Here is a 24,729-nt window from a genome sequence, read left to right as displayed (position 1 = left end):
TGCCCAAGATGGTCCTGGTCCTCTCCTCCGACGGGGAGGCCAGAAGGGACACTGTGTCGAGCCTCGCTCCCAGAAACAGTGCGACTTGCGCGGGCACCAGGTGGGATTTGGCGTAGTTCACGGAGAATCCCAGGTCCGTGAGGAGTTGGACGGTCCTTGCCGTGTGGACCACGGCGAGCTCCCTCGTCTTGGCGCGGATGAGCCAGTCGTCCAGGTAGGGGTAGACGTGAATCCCCTCGCGGCGCAGCTGCGCCGCCACCGGTGCAAGGCACTTGGTGAATACCCTGGGTGCCGACCGTAGTCCGAAGGGAAGGGCTTTGAACTGGTAATGACGCCCTTGGACCACGAATCTGAGGAATTTGCGGTGCCCCTTTAGGATGGGAATGTGGAAGTAGGCATCCTCCAAATCCAACGACGATAGGAAGTCTCCTTCCTCCAGCTGACCCAGGACGTGCTGGAGGGTGACCATCCGGAACTTCTGCGCCTTGATGAACTTGTTCAGACGTCGCAGGTCTAGGATGGGGCGCCATCCTCCCGTCTTCTTCTTCACGAGGAAGTATCTCGAGTAGACTCCGGAGCCCCGAAGCCTCTTTGGGACGAGTTCGATGGCACCCTTTCTGAGCATCGCCTTTACCTCCAGGAGAAGTTGAGGGACGTGAAGTTCTTTCCTGGCCACGGGGGGGGACGCGCGGGCACCTTCTTTGAAACTCTAGCGCGTGGCCCCGGGCCAGGGCGTCCAGCACCCAACGGTCGGTGGAGATGGACTCCCACACGCTGACGAAGCCCGCCAGCCGGCCTCCCACCGGGGTGCTTCGGTGGGGGCCCGACCCCACGGCCGGTTCAATCCTGCTTGGACGCGGCCTTGCCGCCTTGACCTCCTTGGCGACGACGGCGGGGTCCGCTAGACTTGCCTCGTCCTCTGTAGGCCTCTTGCGACGACGAGCGGGCCGCTTGACGGTAGGAAGCGAAACCGCCGCCGGAACCTTTGGAGGCGCCCTTGCCTCCGCCGCTCCGAAAGGGCGTCCGTCGTTGCAGGACTCCAAGGGCCCGGGCCGTCTCCGTATCCGCCTTGATGGCCTGAAGGGAATCGTCCACTGTCTTCCCAAACAGGTTGTTCCCGTCGAAGGGCATGTCCAGGACTCTGGTCTGGACGTCCTGCCGGAAGTCCGTAGCTTTGAGCCATCCACGACGTCGAAGGCAAACGCCGTTGCCCAGCTGGCGGAACCCAGTGTCGGCGATGTCTGTCGCCACGGTGATGGCGTGGTCCGAGGCCACCTCACCTTCCTGCAGGATCTCAAGGGCCTCCGCCCTCTTGTCGTCCGGCAGAAAATCCAGCAGGGGAGCCATCTTGTACCAGAGCTCCCTGTCGTAGCGGGCCACGATAGCCAAGGCGTTGGCCGCTTTAATCGTCGTCGCTGCCGACGAGATGACTCTACGCCCCATAGTATCCAATTTCTTTCCCTCGCCGTCCGGCGGGGAAGTCGATGTGGAGGCCGCACCCCCCCCGCTTTCTTCCTGGCTGCCGCGGAGACGACGGAGTCCGGGGTAGGCTGCGCCCGGAGGCATAGGGGGGCCGTGTCCGGGACCCGGTACTTTTTCTCGTACCGGTCTCTTCTAGCTGGCGTCGTGGAAGGGTTCTTGAGGAGGGAAAGGCCCTCATCCCAAATGTCGTCCAACAGAGGCACTGCGAGGACCGTCTTCCTTTTGGCCTCGCGCCGCTGATAAAGGAAGCCTTCCTTTTTCTTCTCCTCAGGGCAGAGTTGGAAAAGCTCGGAAGCCCTGGAGATCATGGAGTGGAAAGATCCGATCTCGTCGGGCGGAGAGGCCCTGGTGGGAGGCGACGACGGAAAATCCTCGTCGTCCGTACCCGTCGCTGCCGTGTCAGTCCCCGTATCATCCCCTCGGGTGGACGGGGAGGAGGGCTGGAAGGGGCGCGACGGTTGAAAAGGAGGTGGTGGATGGATCCTTCTTTTCTTGGTAGGGGGAACACCAGAAGGTCCCGGTTCTGGATCCCCCGACGGGAGAGGTTCCTCCGTCGGTAACGGTAGCCTCGTCCTTATCTCGGAGCATAAGGACTGTATGGCCAACAAAATGGCTGCCGAGTTGTCTTGCGGCGCTGGCAGAGGGGAATCCGACGGGCGAGCAGGGGCCCCGTCGGTATCCTCGACGATGTCGTCGTCGTCACATGCGTCGGGGTCCATTCCGACGGGCTGGCCTTCTTCCACGCCTAGGCCGTGGCTTAAGACCTCGATCAGCTCCTCTTCTGAGGTTGAGGCCAACTCTACGACGACGCCCTGCCCCCCCTTCTTCTTCCCCACGGAGGGTTTCACGGGGGTCCTATCGATGGGCACAAAGGAAGACTCCCTCCGAGGAGGCAGGGAGATTCTGGGCCCTGAGGTCGCCACCACTGGTGCAGCCACCACAGGCTGAGCCAGGGCCGCCGCGACCGTTTCGATAGAGGGCTTGGTCGGATGGATCAAGGCCTTCACCACCTTAGGTGCGCTCACCGCCTTATCCTTGAGGGAGGGGGCACTGCCACGCTCCTCCTCTGCCTTAGAGCTCGACCGGGGCCTCTCCAGGAGCTTCGCCGGGTGCTCGGCCTTCCTCTTACCCGACCCAGAGCGTTGGCTCGTGGTTGATGGTGCCGGGGAGGGTGCGCCCTGCCTGGCGCCCGTAGAGCCCGACCGTTCGGCGCTCCCGGTGCCAGCGGACTCGCGGTGCTTGGCCTTATGTTGGGCCCCCGTCGCCGGGGCGCCCTCAAAGGTCTTAGAAGACCGCTCTGATTTCTTCTTCTTCTCGCCAGACGGGCTCTTACCCTCCAGCCAGTTGGCGAGACGTTGATGGCGGTCCTTCATGGTCCGTTCCGACATGTTGCCGCAAAACGCACAGTCCTTCTCCACGTGCGTCTTGTCCTCATGAAGGCAGTAAAGGCAGAAAGAGTGCTCGTCCTCCTTGAAGACGTTCTGCAGCTGGCATCCAGGGCAGACCCTGAACAGCTTTCCGGGCGTCGAGCTTCCCTTCTCCTGGGCCATCTCCGAGACCGGGCCTGAGAAGCTTCTGGAGTCCTCCGAAGTGTAGCTCGACGAAATCTTCACCCTTGAGGGGCACAGATGAATCCGACACGGGTCCCCGTTGATCGGATGTAGAATCGGTGGAGCTTGAGGCTCTTTTGACCGAAAGAATCGAAGTTTTTTGTAAAAAGCGCGAAAAAATAGCACTAACGCTCGAGAGCAATAGCACGAGGATCCCAACACATGAACGTGCGGTAAAAATCTGAAGATGGCTGCCAGAGGCGGTGCTTAGGTAGAGGGCAGTCATTGGCTGTGGTCAGTATGACGCAGAGACCAGTGATTGGTTATTGCTACGAAAGACAGATCAGAAACGAAACTGATACTGGTTTTTTCTTTACCGAGGATTCCCAGCCTGACGACGGGGAATATTCATGAGCATGTGAATCCATGCCAGACCCCATGCTGGAGAATTAGATGCATACCAAAGCGCAGAGTAATGTGCCATGATCAGCACTGCTTGTGTGTGCTGGAGTGAGCTCCTTAAAAATAGGCACAAGCAGGATGGAGCTACACACAAGCAATGCAGTAGGGGAAAAGACCTCCAACCAAATTCTTTTCTTTTTCTCATTTGGTGTGCGGGAATCCCTTACTCTGAACCCCCAAACACCACCCCACCTCCTGCCCCCCCCCCCCACCACCGGGGTTATCTTCTGCACTGCCTAATTGCTATTTTCCATGTTAACATGGTCTGAAAATAGTGCAGACAGCTGAAATGAGACGTTTATATGGCAGGAAGGAAGGAGTCAGTCAAACACAATGTGAGCTACTGGGCGAGGGACAGCTCCCAACAGTTGGGTGCAGGAGTGCCCCAATAGGACAATAGCATATTCAGTGAGGTAGCAGTTATGGCTCCAGAAGGAGCTTTGACCTAGAAGTAAGACGTGTGGGTTCAAAAGTATCAATACATGTGATGTTTGGACAGAAGATTGATTTGGGTTTAAAGTTACTGGGGCACGCAAGATCGGTTGATATCCTAAATTGTTCTTCAAATGTCACATCGTCCAAGGTAGACACCCTCTCCCGTTCTGATTCAGTTTGCTGTTCCATACTCGCAAGACACATAAGACTGATCATGTCTTTGTAAGGGGAGATATTGCTCTGGGCGATTTCTCTTTATTCCTAGGTCCTTCATTGACCTCGGTCGCATAGAATTTGGTTCATTTTAACTTTCTCAGGAATTTAAAGAGGTTAACCCTGATTGATGTGTAGCCGTAAAGATGAGTAGGGCTAAAGGATAGACCTAACCATAGTACCAAGATTGTGAGTACCCTGGTGCAAATGTTAAAAATAATTAGTTGTAGGTCTTCCTGCCTCTCGGAAACCAATGTGTTATACTAGTCCATGTTACGCAAGTGGTGCGATTTGGAACCGATTGATGAAGAATATTGGTGCCTAAAGAACCCATTCCCAGTCACACCTTTAATCTATTTCAATCCCAAAATACACAAAAGCCTTGTTGACCCTCCAGGTCGTCCAATAGTCTCTTCTATGGGGAGTCTTCTTGAAAATACCTCCAAATTCCTGGATCATTTCCTACAACCATTTATCACTAGTCTCAGCTCAGATATACGAGACACTTTATATTTGCTTACTAAATTGAATAATATCAATTGGGAACCTGAATACATTCTAGTCTCTTTAGATGTAGTTCGTTATACACTTCAATCAAACAGAGCTGGGATTAAAGCGTGCACATTCTTTTTAGAATCCAGATCCATTGTCATCGACAGCGTAACGAAATGCTGCTCAAATGCTCCAGTTCTGTCTAGAACATAACTATTTTTTACACAAGGCCTCCATATATAAACAAATTCAAGGGACGGTGATGGGGTCTTGTATGGCCCCAACGTATGCCAATCTTTATATGGGGTGGTGGGAGACACAAGTAGCGTGGCAAGAGGAAATGGAAGAGTTTACAAAACACAGTTGTGTGGCACCGTTTTAGAGATGACCTTTTTATAATATGGGATGATACTGCTGCACAACTATGTTAAGATTCTGAACGCCAATGATTTAAACCTAGAATTAACATCTGTGCTGAATAGAAAAGAATGTTTTTTTTGGATGTTCGGTTTATAGTTGAACATAACATACTCATATCCAAGTTATTTAGGAAGAAAACCAGTTCAAATTCCACGTTACACACCAGGAGCCACCACCCCACCTCGTCGAAAAATGCGATTCCCTATGGAGAGTTCCTGAGAGCTAAAAGAGCTTGCGGTAATGAATCAAGACTACCAGGCAGAAGCCAATCACATAGGCCTTAGATTTGTTGAAAGACTATAATAAGAAGGTGGTGGCAGGCTGTTTTGATAAAGCCGAAACATTAAAAGACCTGAACTATTCAAAGCTTGTAAAATCAAAAAGATAAGAATTATCACTGGTTATAACCATCAAGCCAATATCATGAGAAAGCACTGGAATTTTCTCTTAACAGATCCCGATCTAAAGCAGGTGTTGGCAAAAGCCCCTAATGTCACATATCGTAGGGCCCCCACCTTAAAAACCATACTTTCTCTGAGTATGGTGGTTACTGAAACCAAGTCTTCTAGCCAATTCATGAAACAAGGTCTTGCAGGTTTCCGCAAATGTGCGGACTGTAAAAAGTGTGATTTTGTATCTAAAAAGCATTTTCTTTGCTCCAATATTATGAGCTGGAGATACAACCACAAAATGACATGCATCATAAAATTTGTGGTGTATGCCATTACATGTATGTGTGACCTCCATTATATTGGTTCAACCATAGGAGCATTGAAGTTACGTAACCTGCAGCACTATAGAGCAATACAAAATGGTGATATTACTAAACCACTGACAGGACATTTTCTGGAAAAACATGGAGGAAATGGCATTTATGGGTCTTCCACATGTCCCGTTACATAAGAGACTGGGAAATAGAGAACTGAAGCTAAGACAACTTGAGGCGTCTCTAATCTGCACATTTGACACACTGAGACCCCATGGGCTCAATATTGATCCTGAACTATTTGTATTTTTACAGTGAACTCCATGTATGATACGTTAGGGGTGACTCTATGGACCATCTAAGTAACAACTATTAGTTTGCCTGCTCAATTAGTAGAACAGTTTCTGGTGCACTGGCACTTTCATGTTGTTAGATGATTATGGTGCTGTGAATTAGATTAACATCATTTCACAGTTGTCGTTCAGTGTGATAACTAGTAATGATGCACTAGCACTTCATCATTAGTTCATGTATACAGAATGCCTACTGTTACTTTTATGCCTTTTTTGCACATCATCATTGCATTGACCATAGAGGCGATGCAGCGATATATTTGATAATTAATGCATGAGTTTATGTTAATGACTTTTTTCCTCTGGTATACAACTGGGCTCGGATGCATTTTTTGCCAGCTATACGTGAGGCCATGATTGCACTAGCACTTATGATATTGACCATGCTGCTTTGATGAATATGCTGATGTTAGTTGTTGTATTAATCAATCACATTGCACTTGTACATCAGAAGGTTATGAAACTCAGGAAAATAACGTAGACGGTTGTTCTAATTACACTTTGGTTTTTTGCTATTGTCTAAACTGGGTAAAATTGTGGAAAAGAACAGAATTCTGCTTCTATGCCCAGTAATATAGCCAATAGTCACAGCACACGGCCATTCAGTGCAGCATTAGGTTACACGGAAATGCTTGTTAATTCGTGATTGTGAGTTGTTTGCAACGCGTTACGTCTCACGGCTTCATAAACACTCCAAGCCTTGGGGCACAATGGTTAGAACATGTTCATCATGTATGAGGAGTTTTAACCAGGTTACAACATGGCGCATTAGCGCTGATAACGAATACATTTTTTACAAACGTCTTTTTAAAGGTAAGACAATACGACATTGAGCAGAACGCTCATCTCCTAGCCATTTATGGGTACTTTATTAACATGGTGGTCTAATTCACATTAATATGAATATGACCTAATGTGGTCACATGACCGGTAACAAAGAGGAAGGGGGGAACCTAATGCTCGAGCCGTTTCTCTTCTGGTTTTATTTAAAATGGTGTTTTACGAACGTGGATTCAAATCAGCCTGAGGAAGCTTGGTGTTTACAAGCGGAAAGCGTGGCGAATTTCCACCATAAACGGGCGAGTATTCTTTAGACCTGTATGCCACAAGGGGAGGCCTATTATTCAGCGTCTACCCTCATTATGCTAAAAATGCATTTTCTTTGGTTGCATGTCTTTTGATGACTAAATAGACCATTTTTTCTAGAAGCTGGTATGGTCGTGTGCGCAAGGGATACTCTGACATGTTGATGGGCATGGGGGCGGCGGGGTTTAGTGCTACAACCCTCCAACTTGCTTTTCTGCAAGGTCCCTCCCAAGACCAACATAAAAAAGTGCTACTGGCACCCTAAACATGCTGGAATGCCAACAGCTACAGTGCCCTTCCTTTCACAGGCAGAAACCTCGTTAAATCCCCTTCCTTCCTTCGTTCTGCTTTTAACTTGGTTTTCCAGGCTATTACTACCTGGGAAAGCTTGCTAAATTGCAGGTCGGATATGCGACAGGGATACTAGGTAGGTAGCTATTCATACACAGTTTAATTCATTGAGCAAGCTAGGAATTCAGGGAAACATGCAGATGACCACGTTGTTTGTGAGGGTAGGATGCCAATTGAAACTGGCACTTTACTTCCTCCAAAACAAGTGAAAGCAAAATCATTGTTATTCTGTGCCCTAGTTTCAGGGACCTCTTCACTGCAGTGGACACAGACCCCCAACAGGGTAGAACATTAAAGATGGATCACAATAGTTCTGACTAATTAACAATGCCAAGACCACAAAGTACACTCCAGTAAAGCTTTACAGAAGCAAAGCCTGCTAAGCAAATGCTGATTCGGCAGGAGACGGCCACCTCCGCAGCAGAAGCATTTCAGTATTCTGAAAGATACGAATGCTTCAGTTATCTGTGTACGTAAAGAGGAATTAGTAAAAAAGGAAGTCTTGCTATCTGTTGGTCGGTTTTTGGAATTTTACGGTGGGATGGAGATTTGTAGTAGTTTATTAAGGACTTGCTTTTATGGATCTCAATAGGATTATATTTGATTGTTTGATTCATTTGTGCATCTTGTAATCTGATTTGCAAATCCCTGAAGTTATGGATAAATTTGTCACCTTTTTTATTTGTATGGCTTATTCTAAAATTATAGATAAAATGATCCCAAAAAACAAACAAACAAACAAAAAAAAAAACACAAAGGAAGACTTGCCAATGTTATTCTCTTGTCCAGTGAGAAAGCATCAAGAGAAGCTTCCATAAAATGCCGGAGCATGCAACACTCGCCAAAAACGTCACTGGAAAATAAGTCATGCTTGTGCCAGGGGAGCTGAGTCTGCAGGGGGGTTCTCAGTTCCCTCATTAACAGATACTAACAAGAGAGCCGAGCTAACCATGAATGACTGCTGACATTTAAGAGACCCACTTTACAATGAAAATCAATGGTGCTATCGACAGTGAATATATCCCAATGGTTAAGAATAAAGGTGCATGGATTGGCGGTTTCCCTCACCTCAATGCATTGTAAATTCACAGAGGAGTTCTGTTGATGGCTACAAGTCACCTCATACCCACTTCAGGATGATCATTGCTCCTCTAGTCAGTAAGCTGATGCGATGGTCTGATCAAACATGGGTTATATCGAATCTGTGTGATCACTGCGCCGCCCACGCATCTGTGCTGAAGAAAATGTCGACACCAATTACGGCGCGGCGATCAAATAGCACTTTACCCCCATACCCCTAGACCCACATCCCACTTACCTTTACGGCAGCACACACTTGTGCGCCGACTCCCCGCTATCCCTGCAACGTCGGTTCCTCCCACTTACGTGGGTTGCAGTTGACACTGCAGGGTGTTTTTATTTTTAACTTAAATTTCTTGTCCCCCACTTAGCATTGTAAGCGGGGGACACCCCTGCAACCCTCGACTTTCGTTACTGCCCCCGCCCCCCCCCCCCCCCCAAGGAGAGCAGGAGACACCCCCACAACCCCTGCTCGGGCATAGTAATGAGTCGTTTTTTATGCGCCACTTAAGTCGCAGTGACGGCGGGGGCGCACAAATGAGGGCGACATTTTTGCATATTCCAGTTATATCAACACACAAATCGGACCAAACAGCACAGTTCCCACCATGGCAGCAGTCCCACTTGGAGCAGAGGGTAAGCCCTGTTTAAACCTGCATTATTAATTTTTTTTTTTAACTCTTCCAAAAGCACATGAGTTATTTGTTGGCTTTGCCTCAATTTCTTTATATATGAAGCCTGGCAGCCCTCAGGGTGGCTAAGCGACAGTGTACTTGCCAAATAAACCAAAATGTCTAGGTCCAGAGCCCTTAAAAGCAGCTGCATAACTTTCCAGCTGCTGTGTGCAATGTTTCTAGCGAGCAAATAAAGAATTCCATTAAGGTTCATTTTTGTAAGGCAAAGAATATTTTTTGGGATGGGTTTCTATTGACGTCTATTGCCTTGCTTCTAGATTGAAGACAAACCCCAGGGTGCCCAGAAGGCGGGCATGGAGGAGCGGAAAGCAAAGGAGAAGGGTGTGCAGCAACATAAATACCGTATACTCCAGAAACTTTAAAGGCAACCAGACCTGGATCAAAATGGATGGTTAGAAGGAGGTTACGTTTTTAATCAGGAATTAGCAGAATATGGACTAGAGACTGCCAGGTGCTATAATGAGACACGGTTTTAATTTAGTTATTTTTCTCTGAAACCGGTTGATCTACCATGACCCATTAAAATTGTTATTTATAAGTAAATGTTTACTTTCTGCTGCACTGGACAGCACTCTTGGATCTTTGGAGTATGGTTTTAGCTCGAGATCCAGGGAATTATTTACCATTGGATAGAGAAAATAGGAAAGCCGCCTCTGTGTGCCTTCGGCATAACCTGATTAAGCCTATACTGATACCAGACCAGTAGTTTAAAGGTCATGAATAGCAGTCATATGCATTCATGCTTAGTCAATACAAAAGCACACATTCTAGTCGGATTATTTTATTTCATTTTAGTTTTCTGTACATGCTACAACTGTCCAGATTGCTAAAACACAGTCCGTAACCATACCCTTTTGACATAGCAGCAGGCTGGCCCACATTCTGGCCTACGAGCTGCACGTGTCTAGTGGAAATTCATAAATGTTTTAATGGTAGTGACATGTGAACTCCAATGTCGATCAACATCGTGAATGAACTTCCCCGTTTCAGCTTGCTGCAGAAGGAAAATGGTTATCCTGGCAGCAACGACCAATGCAAGACTAGATGAGCACGCACCTCCTAACTCCGCTTGTATAAGCAGGAATGGGGTGCTTTACTATTGATCAGTTTGTTAAGAATAATCAAAATGGAAGGTTTTATTTTCACTACACAATATTTCTTTAAAATTATCTCTTACCCCAATGCACAAGGGAAACAGACAACAGTGAATATTGCGGTAAGACAGGACCAAAACCACTAGAACACTTACTCAGTGACAGGAACTTAGTTACTCACCTGCACACTTAGGGTTTGGACATTTACTGGCTAGGTTCAGGTAATGCAGAAGGTTGTCCGGGAGATCATGCGGTGCATAGGAAATGTTGCGGCTCTTGATTGTGCGTCCAGCCAATTCTAAGAGACTGGGCGGAGCATATATTAGGTCTCTTACAAAACGTACTACCAGGGGGTTTCCACGAAGACTTAGCTCTTGCAAGTGCACCAAACTGAGGATCTCCCGGGGCAAGTAGGTCAGCAAGTTATTGTGCAGACTTAGGGATCGGAGGGAATGCACCCTGAGAAGAAAGAAGAGTACAACATGAATTAAACAGAAGGAAAAAGGCAACAAAAACACAAGAATAGCATTACAAGCCAGAAAGTGTCAAACGTTTCGATGGGCTTGGAATATAATTGCTCCATTAAAAACAATGCATCTTCTTCAGCAAACACTGAGGTATTAAAGACCAAATGCTCTGCAGGGAATACATGTTAATAGGCATTGCATTTTCAAGAAAACAATCCCATGCCACTCACTACATGCTGTCCACACCCCATGCCTCCAGTATAAAGTTTGTCAAGCAATCATTCACCATTAACTCTCCCACACAACCCTTCGCGTGCCACTGCCACAAAGAGCAACGATAAACCACATCAAGAATAGGTTTATAGGAAATGAATATACACTCTTAAAAAAGGTTTCAGGACAACCATTATCCTAGACAGTCCCCACTCTATTCTCGGAGTTGTACATGGTTCACAAAGGGCATCCATTTTATCTCATAGCGTGATAGCCGGGACATGTTGAATCGGTCAACCACTAGCATTGCTTTGGGCAACCTTCCAAACCATCGTCTTTCAGCCTGCCATGCCATTACAAAAGACAATATGCAACCCTAGCCTTGCCAGACAACAAAAATGTTAGTCCAGCCCAAATTTCACTACTTGCAATGTTGGACCTCTCTGCGGCTTTCAACACTGTTGACTATTCTATACTGCTCAACCGCTTGAAGGAAATTGGCAATGTTTCCGATCACACCTTGAAATGGTTTGCCTCTTTCCGGTCTTATCGCTAGCAGCAGCTGAAAATTGGGGGGGGGGTGGCTTTCCTTCAGATCCCACCTACATTGGATTTGGGGTACCTCAGGGTTCCTCCCTTTCGCCTTTACTTTACTTACGGCCGTTTATGAATATTCTGAGAAAGCCTCAGATCAATTTTCATTCATACGTCGATGATACCCAGGTCTTCATCAAAATGGGGGATGTAGAACAGACATTTCTTAGGATTAATCGCTGTTTAGAGGAGGTTAGCCAATGGCTGTCACCAAACCAGATGCAATTAAATCCAGCCAAGACTGAGGTTGCCTTGTTTGGACCGCAGCACCTTCTCAGGGTAGGAAATTGCCCCCAGGATTTCCACTGCTTGGGGGCTGATCTTAAATTTGCCCCCAAGATAAAACATCTTGGTTGCATTTGGCAAAATAACCTTGGAAGTGAAAGCCATGTTAGTGCCAAGGTTCAGGCAGTCTTCTACTCCTTACGTATGCTACGACAGGTCTTGCCATATGTTCCGAGCAGTGACCATGCCATGGAGTTGGGGTCACTAGTAAACTCATATCTGGAATGTTGCAAGTCTTCTTGCTGGAATTCCTGCTAACAACTCCAGAGACTGCAAAGGGCACAGAATGCAGCTGTTAGATTAACTTGTGGCCTGAAAAAAATACGATCATGTCTCTGGTGCACGCTGCTCTCTTCACTGGTTGGCAGTGGAAGACAGGATTACATTTAAGATTGTCTGCCTCATATATAAGAGCCATAAGGGGCTTACCCCAGCCTATTTTGGCAAATAAACTTAGTCAACATCAACCATCCAGGCCTCTGCATTCAGGGGCTGAACTGTTGCATATTACCAGTTGTCGATGTGTGAAGATGGGTGATGGCATCCCCCCCCCCGAGAAATCAAGCCCCTAGAATCGGTCCAAGTTCCGTAGAGCTCTGAAAACCTTCCTTTTTAAATGTGACCCAAAAACTCCAATTTCTGCGCAAATATTTTAGAATAGTCTGCTTTGCCCAGAGCCTGGATCTTTTCCCTGGTCTTGGAATTCTGAAAGGCATTTGTGAGAACTCACTTCTTGTTGGAACTTTAATAAGGAAGGGTGCAGTTCATAACTTTGTCACACTACAGCAGAGATGCTTGCCAAATAAAGCAGAGCGGGTTTTGACGGAACAGAGCTGAAGATCAGGCTGGGGGGATCATCAATGCTGTACCTCCACAAAACACACTAAGGCTAGGCCAAGTTAAGAGAATAAAGTGTTGCAAAAAGGGGGGGGGCTTGCAGCAAACGTTACACTGGAAAGTGTTCAAATATCTTTTTTCAGTCTAAAAAGAAACGGACCCATAGAGCAGCCTCATATTATAGATCAGAAACAGCGGTCACATTGTCGCATCCTCCCCCAAATCCTTGGATAGTATGGAAAGCAACACACATGCGAGTTCTGCATTACTTTGTGTTGGGAAAAGAGGGTCTGCTTTTATTCCCAATGGTTAAAAAAGTAAGAAGTGTCCAGAGATCCAGCAAAAAAAGGCAATTCTAAAGTATCTTGCCACTGAAGAGATCAGAAGACAAGCCAAGAGTTAGTCATTATTTACGACTATTTCAGGATGGAGAAGACTGGGAACAAAACAAACTTTTTTTTTTTTTTTTATATAAAAGCATTCATGGTCCTTGTCCCCATCCATTAAACAAGAGTATAGTTCTGACGGGACAGACACTAGATTAATTACACCACACACAAACACGCACATCTCCTTCTCAGTCCTAGCCATTCGCCTCTGGCACGCTATCCCATTACACTGTCCCATGGCCACGTAGCCTTCGCCATCGTTGTTCAGATTGTTTTTCCCTCACTACAAGCCCTCTTAACACCACCCATAATCATATCCAAGCATTTAAGAACAAACTTTGAGTGTACTCCACTCCAAAATAAATTCATTTTTCTTTTTTAACAAAATGGTGTGTATACCGTTGAAGGAGAATAGCTCTTTTCATTCAGGCAAATACAAGTTTAAAGCAAACATGGGCTTTGGAAGAGGACAATGGCCGGATGGGAAATCAACCTTGCATGGCGCAGACACATGGGGAAGGGCAGAGCAAGGAACCCATGCCAGGGAGGAAGACAATGACTTACTGCGCCAGTTGTGGGGGGACACTCTGAATCTTGTTATCGCACAGTACAAGGTAGCTCAGATGTGAGAGGTTAGCCAGCTCAGGTGGGATGGACGAGATGAAATTGCCTCCGAGGTAGAGAAATTCCAAACTGTAATAGAGAAACGCATTCAGTAGTGAAACAAAACAAAAAACAAACAAAAAAAAGATGGTCGGTCCCAAAGTTTCTCTAGAAACGCATGCATCTTATGTACCTCCTCCTTACTAAAATATCAGAATTACAGCCATCAGTGAAGTTTTGTACTGCCCATTGTGGCTAGATGACTGATGGATTCTCTCACTTTGGCAAATCGATTTCATCTGCATATAAATTCATAGATGTATAAAAAAAGCGCACAGGTGTGCTCCAGTAATCCCAATGGGAACCAGGGAGAAAAACCAATCCAGAAATACACGCAACCAAGGGACATCCAAATTGCTAAAGTCAAACATTCAGCCTAGATCATTAAACGACTGCTTGCGCTGAAGCAGTAAACCAAATTAAAAAAAAAAAAAAATATATATATATATATACACATATATATATATATATTTTTTTTTAAATTCGTACTAAACAAGTGGAGAACTCGCACGCCAATTATGTGCCTACTTCGTAAACATGAGGCCATAGAACCAGATTACCTTTTAATCTGCTTCTGCATTTTATTAATATTTGTCTCACATGATGTGAAATATGTAGCATTAGATACCACTTGGCCATCACATCTTCCCAATTTGAATATGCCACTATTCAACAACTCCTTCCTACTCCGCTCACTGTTCTGGCTCTCCAAAAACACCCTGGTCCTCAACTCCTTCCCCGAAGAGTCACCATGAGTCACTTCCTACCGACATGGTCATGTTGGGGGACTTTAGCCTTGCTAAACCCTCCGCAGCCACCCGCATTGGATTGCACTGCCTCCTAGACCACACCCACAACAACTTGCCTACTCACTGATGAACTCTTGAGCTGGTCCGTCCCTCCTCCTCAGACCTCTCCATTGGGTGCTTTCCCTCGGATTACTCCAGTTCTCTTTAACCTGGGTCCCCTCAACCCTCTATTCCTCCACTCACCTCTTCAACAACCAAACAAGATTCCTGCGCCCTTCCCTTGATACGAGCTACCTCTCCAGTTTCTCCCCTATTCATGCCTCCTGCATGGACTGCTTTTTCACCATGCTCTTATGGCATCTTGGACCAATATTCTATCCAGCCTGCACATTCACACCTTCCCATTCCGGCCCTCCACCATAGATCACTTCTGAGACCCAGACGCCCCTCCCCCTAACACATTTGCCATGGCCTGCGAAACTGGGGCAAATCATTGAATCCACATGCTCCCAACCTATAAAAATGCCTTTGCTGCCCTCCACCATGAACTGGACTGCCAAATCATCATACTTCACCAACCAGATATCCTCCCTTTGCAGTCACCCCTGTAACTTGCATCTACCCTCCAGGCTTTGCTAACAACTCCCAAGCCAATATCCATCACCTCCACCCTTGCTGCAAATTACTTTGCTTGCTACTTTTCCTCTTAAATTCCTGACATTTAGCAATTCTCCCTCCCTGACCCTTCTGTTCACCACCTTCTCCCACCTACCCCTTCTACTCTAAACTACTTCTCAGTTACCAAATTAACACCCATCCAGCAACAGCAATCAATCTTGCACCCTCATTGACCAGTTTGCTCCTGCAAGCGGTCACATCACCTACTCCTAGCTCTCAGAGCCCTTTAACCTTTCTCCCAGAGCTGCTCTCTTCTCTCTGCCACCTTCAATTCTAAAGATATCCTGCCCCTCTTAAAGAAAGCCTCTAACCCAAACATCCCCAGCGAACTACCACCAAGTTTCCATCTTTACCCATTATTTAGGTCTTTGAATAGGTTGATCACCAAGTACCTTGACGAGAATGGCTATGTAGCGCCACTACAATCGGTCTTCTGCAGTAAATACTCAACTAGACAGAACTCATGTAGGTCTCCAACTATCTTTCTGATGCTCACCACTCGAAACTATTCTATACTCCTTTGTTTGGACTTATCTGCTACTTTTGACCATACAGCCACGTGCATACCATTGAAAGAGGACCACCATGAAAAAGGGAAGGCAGCGCCCCTCTTCCCTTTCCATGTCTGCCAGATGGAGCCAGGAAGAAGGAGCAGCTGCGGCACCCCTCGCTGCAGCCGAAATAAGGTGAGTGAGGGTGGAAAGATTATTCTTATTTTTTTTTTATTTTTTTTTTAAAGGTGGTACAGTGAGTGGGAAGATGGAAGCGGGGAGCCGGCCGTTAGGCGGGCTGGAATGCGGGCTTTCTTCGGCAGTTCAAGCCCGCATTCCTAGCCACCTGATTGGCTGGCTTCCCCTGCCTGGGTGCTAATACGCGTTAGTGCCTGACCGATTTTGATGCAGTAGCAGTGAGAATAAGCGAGGCCACATCACAGCAACGGACATAGAGGCAGTTATGATGTAGCAGCAAAGACAGATAAAAACTAAAAGTAGCAGCAAGATGGAAGAATTGACAGAAAAGCAATGTAATAGAAATAAAAAGGAAAGCAATTTAAAGAGAATGTAAAAGGTGAAGTCCTTTAAAGGAAATTAGCAAAACAGGATGCAACAGAAACAGTCAGCAATAGAGTACAAAACAGAGCAACAAAGCAATAAAAAGGGATTCAACATGTGCATTTTTGAGTGCATTCCCCAGTTTGGAAGAAAAAAAGTTCTGCAAATTTTCAGTAACTCCATTCATGAGACTGGACTTGGATAGCTCCTGGATCATGAGTAACTCCAAGTCATAGGAAAAACCCGACGCCCAGGGGATACTTTCAGCTCCTGCTCTATGAATACCAATTTCGAAGCATGGAAATGTGCTGTTCGCAAAGTTGCGGAGTGTGCAGCAGAGTGTGGTCGGCTGTGCCCGAGGTGAGAATTTGAGGCGCTACATATTTTCATCTTATTGGAATAATGAAGGTTAATGTTGTTAAATATTGTTATGGTGGACTAGAACAATTTCGTGAAATAACTCCTGAAGCATAATAATATGTATCCACCTGTATGTTCACATCCAATGCCAAAATTAATAAGTCAAGTTTAAAAAAATAAAAAGTGAACCTACATCAAGTGCAAGTGATGGCGTAAATGCCTGGGAAAGTAGCCCGAGACAAAAACTCTGAACTAAGGAAATAAAACCTTACTTTAAAATCCCTGAAACAAAATCAGAGACACACACTGAAGTAAATGCTGCTGTACAGTGTAATGAAAGGGATGTTGAAATAAGAGGTGGCGAGATTAAAGCAACAGCCATAAGCATGGGCACGGGAGGGGGGAAAAAAATGTTTCCACTAGAGGAAAATGTGGTATGCCGAGATTTGGGGAGGGTTGGAAGAGTCAGAGATACAGCAGCGAAAGCATCAGAAAAAGACCAGGACCCCATTGAAAAGGCTATTCGTTCTAGCGCAGTGTTTGATAATATAGACAGCAACTCCCTCTTCAATCTCTGCTACTCCATCCAAAGTACATTACAGTCCTGCCCATTGCAAGAGTATCTCATGTGGAGCTAGAAACTATATCAATGCCAATTGCCACGCCTTGTTCTCACCCCTTCACTACCGATTATTCAAGTGCAGTCACAAAGAATGTCGGCAACACCAGTGTTAGATCCAGATTCAGACAAGGGAGGAAAACTGGGGCAATCGGGCAATTAAATGTGTAAATTACACAATAGTAAATGGAGCACCTCAGGCTAGAAAGTTTAGGGGTTCTCAAATTTGCAGTAAAAATACTTTAGAAACTATGTGGCACACTACACGAGGATGTGAAACAGCAAGGAGCAACTATTGCACATCTCACCTGCCTCCTGAAAGCAAATAAAGAAACAAGAGATGGCACATTGTTGAGCAACGTGGGTGCTGGGGAAGTGGATGAGAAAAGGACTCCCAGTATTCCTACAACATTGGCAGAAGCTGGGAGGGAAGTCTGAGAAGTTAGACTCTTCCGCATTTTCAGCCACCTCTATAGACGCATCGAAAGGAAGCACAGCGAGAAGGGCAGCTAAAGCTAGTGCTCCCAATTCCAATCCATCGCAATTCACAAGGTGAGCTGTTAAATTCGACAATTAAACACCTCTGCGTGGCCAAAGTCAAGAAAGACGGGGAGGAGAGAGTCCAGGCAGAAAAGAAAGATTCAGTAAAGTCCAGGGATGCTTACAAGTTGGCTCGTAAAATAAAAAAAATACAGCGCCAATAGAAAGATTTGGGCACAGATGCAAATTCGATCTCCAGACTCACTGTTGAACAGCATGAATGGGTCATACCCATGGCAAATATGGCTAAACGACAATCAAAGGCAGTTTTGAAGGTTTTCAGAGGACGCAGTACAGAAGGATGAAGCTAAGTCACTAGATCCCAAGATATTTACGTTTGGAATAGATCCAACCAAACAGGATCTATCGCAATGAACTGCTACGCATTTTGCATAAAATCCGCTCGTTAAGAGTCCTCAATTCTAGTGATTTTATGAAACCAATGGACCTAAAATATGCTACCATCCCCCCACCCCCCAATTCATTGTGCTCTACCTGAAATTGCCTACTTGATACAGGCACATGTTCCCACATTGACTAACCTGGGGTATGCACTAGATAAGGACGTGCTTAATACCCCCGAGGTATTAAGACAAGGGTAAACGAAGGAGAAACCAAAAGATTGGAAAGGTAACAAGCCTTTCCTTCCGTTGAGCACAACTGAAGATGAAATGGGATGGGAATGGTTGAAGTGTTTCCTGCCCATGAAATGCATGGAGACAAAATGAACCCTTAAGATAGCATTTTGGAATACCAGGGTCCACACGCACATCTTGTCGAATACTGGATCCCTGGGTACTCTGCTTAACCACAATGCCCTTCTATGACAAGAAACGTGGTTGGTCTCACTTGGATGGCTATAAACTAGATAACCTTTTTTTTGCTTGAACTTGAACGTGAACAGCCCTATGGGGCGCGGTTATAGGGGTTAGCCATGATAAAAATCACAAATAACTTGAGAAATTTCGCAGCAGCGATTCAACTGAATGAAAGAATCGTGCATGAAGCTACTTTTTTATAAATGTGCATGTCCATCCAGGCAGAGTAAAAATTGAGGAAGTATTCACCACTATTGATGCGAACTGTACCGAATGGGTGGGTACATCAGAGCATGATGAAATTTGAGTTGGTGGTGATCTAAATGCTCAACGTAAAGATGAGAAAGGGTGCCCTGTGTATACAAATGTATACAGTAGTGTTCTGCTGCAAAAAAAAAAATCTGGTAACGCACAGGAAAGCAGTGGTATAATTGTTCCTATATACAAGAAGGGCGACAGGCCTATAGTTGTTCGGAATAAACCCATCGCCCTACTTGATGTAGTGGGTAAGAATTTTGGAGCATTGATAGATCACTCAGAGGGGAGCCAGGAGTCTGATCATTTTGACAAAAGCGGGCTGGGTTTGATAAGGGTACGAGAACTGCCTTACATTTATTTCTGATCAATATCTTAAAATCTAAAGCAAAGAGGAAGAACAATTCAGAAACATATCTTGCATAAATCAATCTAGCCCAGGCATTTGAAACCATCAACAGACAGGCGCTCCGGACAAAACTAAAGGCCGGTGTGCGTCCCCAGGACACACGAAATGCCCTGAAGGCACTCTATACTGATACATCTTTGCGGGTGAGATTGGACAATAGAGGAAACCTGTTGGATACTATTCAAACATCAAAGGTGAAGCAAGGCTGCACCTTGGCACCGGCAATGTTCCATTTATTTATATCAGATATATAGAGAAAGCATTTGGCGATACCAGATGTTTCCCTCCACGTATGGTAGGAGAAGTAATCAACCGTCTTTTATATGCGGATGACCTAATCTTATTAGATCACACACAGGTGGGCCTGCAAAGACAGCTGGATGCATTGGCCGCCTACATGGATTCGAACGGACTAAAAATCAACGTGCAGAAATCAAGAATATGGTCCCTTGGTGGTAAAGGAGGGAAGCAAAGGGGAAAGCAGAAAGCATGGTTCCTAAATGGCGAGAAGATTTTGGAAGTTAAGCCGCTGACATACCTGGGCATGTGCCTAAACGACAGCGTAGTCGCTGCCCAAAGAGAAGCTTCGCTGCAAAGCAAGGCAAGGAACCTGGCGGCACAGGCATGCCCGATACAGGCGAGGCACTGTAAATTCTCTTTAAAATCTCTAATAGAATTTTACAGAATGAAAGTTGCCCCAATTTTGACCTACGGTGCAGTGTTCATTGGCCTTATCGGTAGCAGCTTGGCCTAAACTAGAAGGAATATTTTGGCAGAGAGTTCTCTACCAAAAGGCATGGCAATTCAGGTTGTAAGGCAGGAGTTGGGCCTTACCTCACTACATCATGTGGAAAATGCTGTTATACCAAAAATGTATCACAGCAAATAAGGATGCAGGCTTCAAAGTCTTAAAACATTACAACTCAATACAGAACATTTACTGAGGGCATGGAAGGAAACATGCACGGCGGCATTACATAAATTGAATATGTCTGAAGATAACTTGCAGAGGAATCCAGCGTTGGTAAAACTAAAATTATTCGACCTGGATTGGATCGAGACAACAGAGAGCAAGACAAACCTGAAATTATATGGAAAGCACATCACTAACTTAAGATCGAGGGGTATTCTACCAACTTATCGAGATTTCCATGTCGCTTGCGGCGTCAGTTTATGCGTTTCCGTTTAAACTTGATGTCGACAAGAGAAGTAACAGAAGTGAGAAAAAGGAAACCATTGCAAAACAATGTCTGCAGATTGCGTAAAGCCAGTACGGAGACATTATACCACTTCACTAACTTTGACCTGTCCGTTCTTGAAAGGAATAAGATCTAGAGGGATGGGAAGATTTATTTACTTGTTCCCAACAAATTCGGCTGAAAATTGGTGGAGAACCCCATTACAAGGGGATCAGGTCACTAACTCTTGCATTATTGGGTTACCTGAAGGCAGTATTCTCAGCAATTGAGGAAAAGTTAGAAAATAACCCATCCTAGTGAGACAAATTGGTGGAATGGAATGCGACATTGACCAGGTTATGGTGGCAAAGCTGGGATACATGGCCCTTGTTAAGTATTTTCTTTGCTTGTTCTCCATTTTTGGATTCTAAATATTAAATGTGGACATTTGTGTACTTTTTCTTTTGATTTAAATACTGAAATGTAGCAAAAAGGTTCATTTTCAAACCACATGCTAAAAAAACAACAACAACAACAAAAAACAAACCTGTGGTTGTCTTTTCTGAAAGATTGGGATTTGACCCTTATAAATGGCAGTCAAAGGAGAATGGCTAGGTAAAGAAACATGGAGAAACTGGCCAAATTGGGCGTTATTTGGTAGTAATGTTGTCTTGGAAAGGTTAATGGAATTAGTTATTGTGCCAAACACCAATATTGATCATGCGATTCTCTCCTTAAATGTGAACAGCATGTTAAATTTGGGGGGGTACATTTCAGATCCCATCCTGATGGGGTGTGGAGTTCCGCACAGATTGTCATTATCACCCCTACTCTTTAACATATATATGCAGCCTTTGAGATTATATGAGCCATGGGGTGGTCATCATTCCTACCCCAATGACACCCAGATACACATCAAAATTGGAAACATTGAGGAGACTTTCTCCAAAATCGAACAGTGCTTGGGGGACATAAGTGGATGGCTAAAAACCAGCTCCAGTTGAATGCTTCAAAGACGGAGCTTACACTGTTGTGGCCGAAACACCTTACCACCACTGTTACAGAGACTTTTACCCAAGTATTCTGGGCAAACAATTAACTTCTCCCTGAATATAAAAAAAATGTGGGTTGTTATTGGCAAGGCAATCTTGGGAATGAGGCGCACTTTAGCGCCAAGGTCCAGGCAGTTTTCTTTTCATTGCGAATGCTCCGACAAGTTCTACTGTTTGGTTGCGACAAGGACCATGCAATGGTGGTGGGTGCTTCAAATACCCACATGAACTACTCGAATAGTCTCTTGTCGAGCATCCCTGTTACACAAATGTACGGGCTTCATAAAGCCCAGAATGCGGCCGTCAGGCTGGTCGGATGTTTAAGTAAATCAGCCCATGTATTCCCCCCCTTTCGGAGACCAGATCAAAAACTTAAAGGGACGTGCCTACATTTTAAATGTTGTAATGGGCTTGCCCCCGATTATCTGAGAGTAAAAATATCTATCAACCGGATATGAGGCTTCGGTCTAAACACCAGCAGCTGTTGATTATTCCTCGGTCGAAATGTGCGTCCACGGGAGATAGAAAGTTTGCAGTCTTCGGCCCCAGACTTTGGAATAGCCTTCCTAAAGAGATCAGGGACTGAGACGCTCCTTCAGTTTCAGAAACCCTCAAAACCTTCCTCTTTAAATAGAGATTGTGGGTCGCCATTTTTACCTTGTATCATTTCATCTGTGTGTGCACTGCTTTTTATTCCACTTGGTCCGAGTAATTGATAACTGCACCTTTATTACGATCAAGGTCATTCGGTGGGATCAGAATAGCAAGTATGTTATATGTAATGACTTCGTGATACAGGGGTATGAAAAGAAGGTTTGAATTGCAAGCTCTGGAGAATAAACTCGCAATAAATTTAAGCAAGACAAAGATCATTCTGGTAGTGGGGGAAAAAGGTCCAGGTTAGAATTGACCATAGACCAGGAAAGTATTGATTATGTCAATAGCTATACCCATCTGGGACTCGAAATCAGTAACAAGGGCAGATAAACATACAATAGAGGCCAAAGACAGAAAAGCATGTCAGTTTACCCATCTCGTCAGTAGATTTGTCAGACAGGTGGCAGGATTTACTGTGGAGGGTATCCTTACATTATACAAACAGTGCCATTGGGCGTCTGTGCTTTATGGATTAGAGGCACTATGAGTGATGTTGTTTGATGAATCGTTTGGAAGGATTTTTTGGGCGCAGAGTACTAAAATTGCCTCCCTCTGTGCCCATGGAGTTCGAGGTTAGCGTTAGGCCTGATCTCCTTAAGTACACAGCTGTTAAAAAAATAATGATGTTAAAAGAGGGTGCTAGATATATATCTCAAGTCAATGACTGCCCCAATATGCCCTCCGCGTAAAGCAATGGGGGGGGGGGGGGGCAGTTACGAAACAATATAGAAATCGAGACAGACTTTAAAGACTTGAACATGGAATTCTTCAGGTGCATAGAGTGGGCACCACATTTTGAATATGGTTATGTGGTTATGATATGATAGGTTATTTATAACCCGTTTAATACCCAGAGGTTTCTAAGCAAGGACCCGGGGATCGAACCTGTGGGTGCTCCGTGTCGTCTTGCTTCCAAGGCGAGCACGTTGCCCCGGAGCTATCCTCCAGAGATCAACTTGACGCACTAAAGAAATCCTTCCAGAGAAAGACCAACCTGAGGTACTGGAACAACAATGATACACACTTGTCAAATCTGAAGAGTTACAAAAGTGCGTCAATAGTAACCCACAGGCATTTGAAAACTCAAATGTACCTACTGCAGTGCCATAGAGCAGAGGTTTTAAATCTGATGCTTCCATTAGGTATTAATGAGTTTCCCTGCCATCTATGCAGGGTTCACAGTTAAACAGACCCTGGGAGTTGAGGCTCTGTCGTATCTGAAAGTCCCCAAACAAGTAAACCGCTAAACACGTCTTCACCCAATGCAAACAGTTAGCATCGGTGTATATGTGCATCTATGAAAAATGTGTACGCACATAGGAGTCGATAAAGACAGTGGACTTCTGGAACTATTGCCTAAGCTCCGAGTGTCGTTTCCGTGCATGTTGCACACTATCGCATCTGGATGTAGGCAGTAAAATAGCTCATCTAGGAATTTTATAATGATGAATTGGACTGGAATTGTAATGAAAAGAAGCTGGAATTATGATGGAAATAAAATGTGCAATAAAGTTTAAATTGAATGTAGAATGTTACGAACTAAAAAATCAATAAATAAAAAATAAAACTATGCTTTACCTTTAGCATGGCGTTTTGTCATAAATTCCGTTCTTGATCACTGATCAAATAAAAGATGTTTATGCAACCATTTAATTATCTAGGTTGAAATCTTTTGAGTTTAGCTAACGGGATCTCCAATGGACACAAGCATTACATAGCAAGTCTTTTATGGGCATTCTCATGAAAGGTTGCCAGTCAATTCGTCGAAAAAAATTGGTCGACCAGACAAATGGTCGAAGCAAATTGGGCGAAAACCATTTCGTCGAAATGTTTTTTTTTTCTATGTTAACCCTTTTTTTTTTTTTTTGGGGGGGTCCCCCCCAACCCCCTTTTTTTCTCTAAAAACCCCTTTTTTAACTAAACGAAAACCCAAAAAATAAATATATAAATAAAAAAAAATTGACGGAATTGCGTCAACCAAATTGCAGTCGACCAGTTTTTTTTCGACGAGTTGACTGGACACCCTCATGAAATGGCTCTTATGCAACAGTTGCAATGGTAATAAAAGCTGCACGTCTAAAAGTGTTTTAGGCTAGAAGGTTACATAACGAGAGTCCACCACACGCTACCGACAAGTGAAGGTGTGCACTTTCGTGAAATAGCCTAAAATCAGAAGCTCCCCAACTGCTTAGTCACACACAGAGATGGCGTTTTGCTATTGCAACCAAAAAGTCGAAGCCAACTCTACATTCCTGTGTGTGCTGGGGAGCTAACATTTCCAACTTCACATATGAATAGGCCACTTGGCTGAAGGGAGATTTTTCGGCACATGTACATGCACTACCAAGAGGAAGACCCGACCACCAAAACCTGGTTGGAAAATTCCTGGCTAAGCAACGGGGGCTATTCTGTATAATCCATCTAGGCCTGCTCAGTTGCCATGCACGTATGCATGCATTTATGAATTCGGTTTTCTATTGCGCAACCCTAGCTGG

General features: G+C 45.2%; 1 protein-coding gene across 1 annotated transcript in view; it reads right to left on the bottom strand.

Moving 5' to 3' along the window:
* Nucleotides 1-24,729, bottom strand: part of LRRC58 (leucine rich repeat containing 58) — an 87,130-nt gene that overhangs the window by 29,909 nt on the left and 32,492 nt on the right. The window contains exons 2-3 of the mRNA XM_069635846.1: nucleotides 13,769-13,897; nucleotides 10,601-10,878 (exon numbers count right to left, since the gene is read on the bottom strand). Coding sequence (XP_069491947.1) covers nucleotides 10,601-10,878; nucleotides 13,769-13,897 — 407 coding nt within the window. The remainder of the gene's footprint in view (nucleotides 1-10,600; nucleotides 10,879-13,768; nucleotides 13,898-24,729) is intronic.

Source organism: Ambystoma mexicanum, chromosome 7p (genome assembly GCF_040938575.1).
Source record: "Ambystoma mexicanum isolate Mex_15411 chromosome 7p, UKY_AmexF1_1, whole genome shotgun sequence".
In the NCBI taxonomy this organism is placed as follows: domain Eukaryota; kingdom Metazoa; phylum Chordata; class Amphibia; order Caudata; family Ambystomatidae; genus Ambystoma; species Ambystoma mexicanum.
Note: the sequence above shows the minus strand (reverse complement) of the source record. Positions and strands in the feature narration are given on the sequence as shown.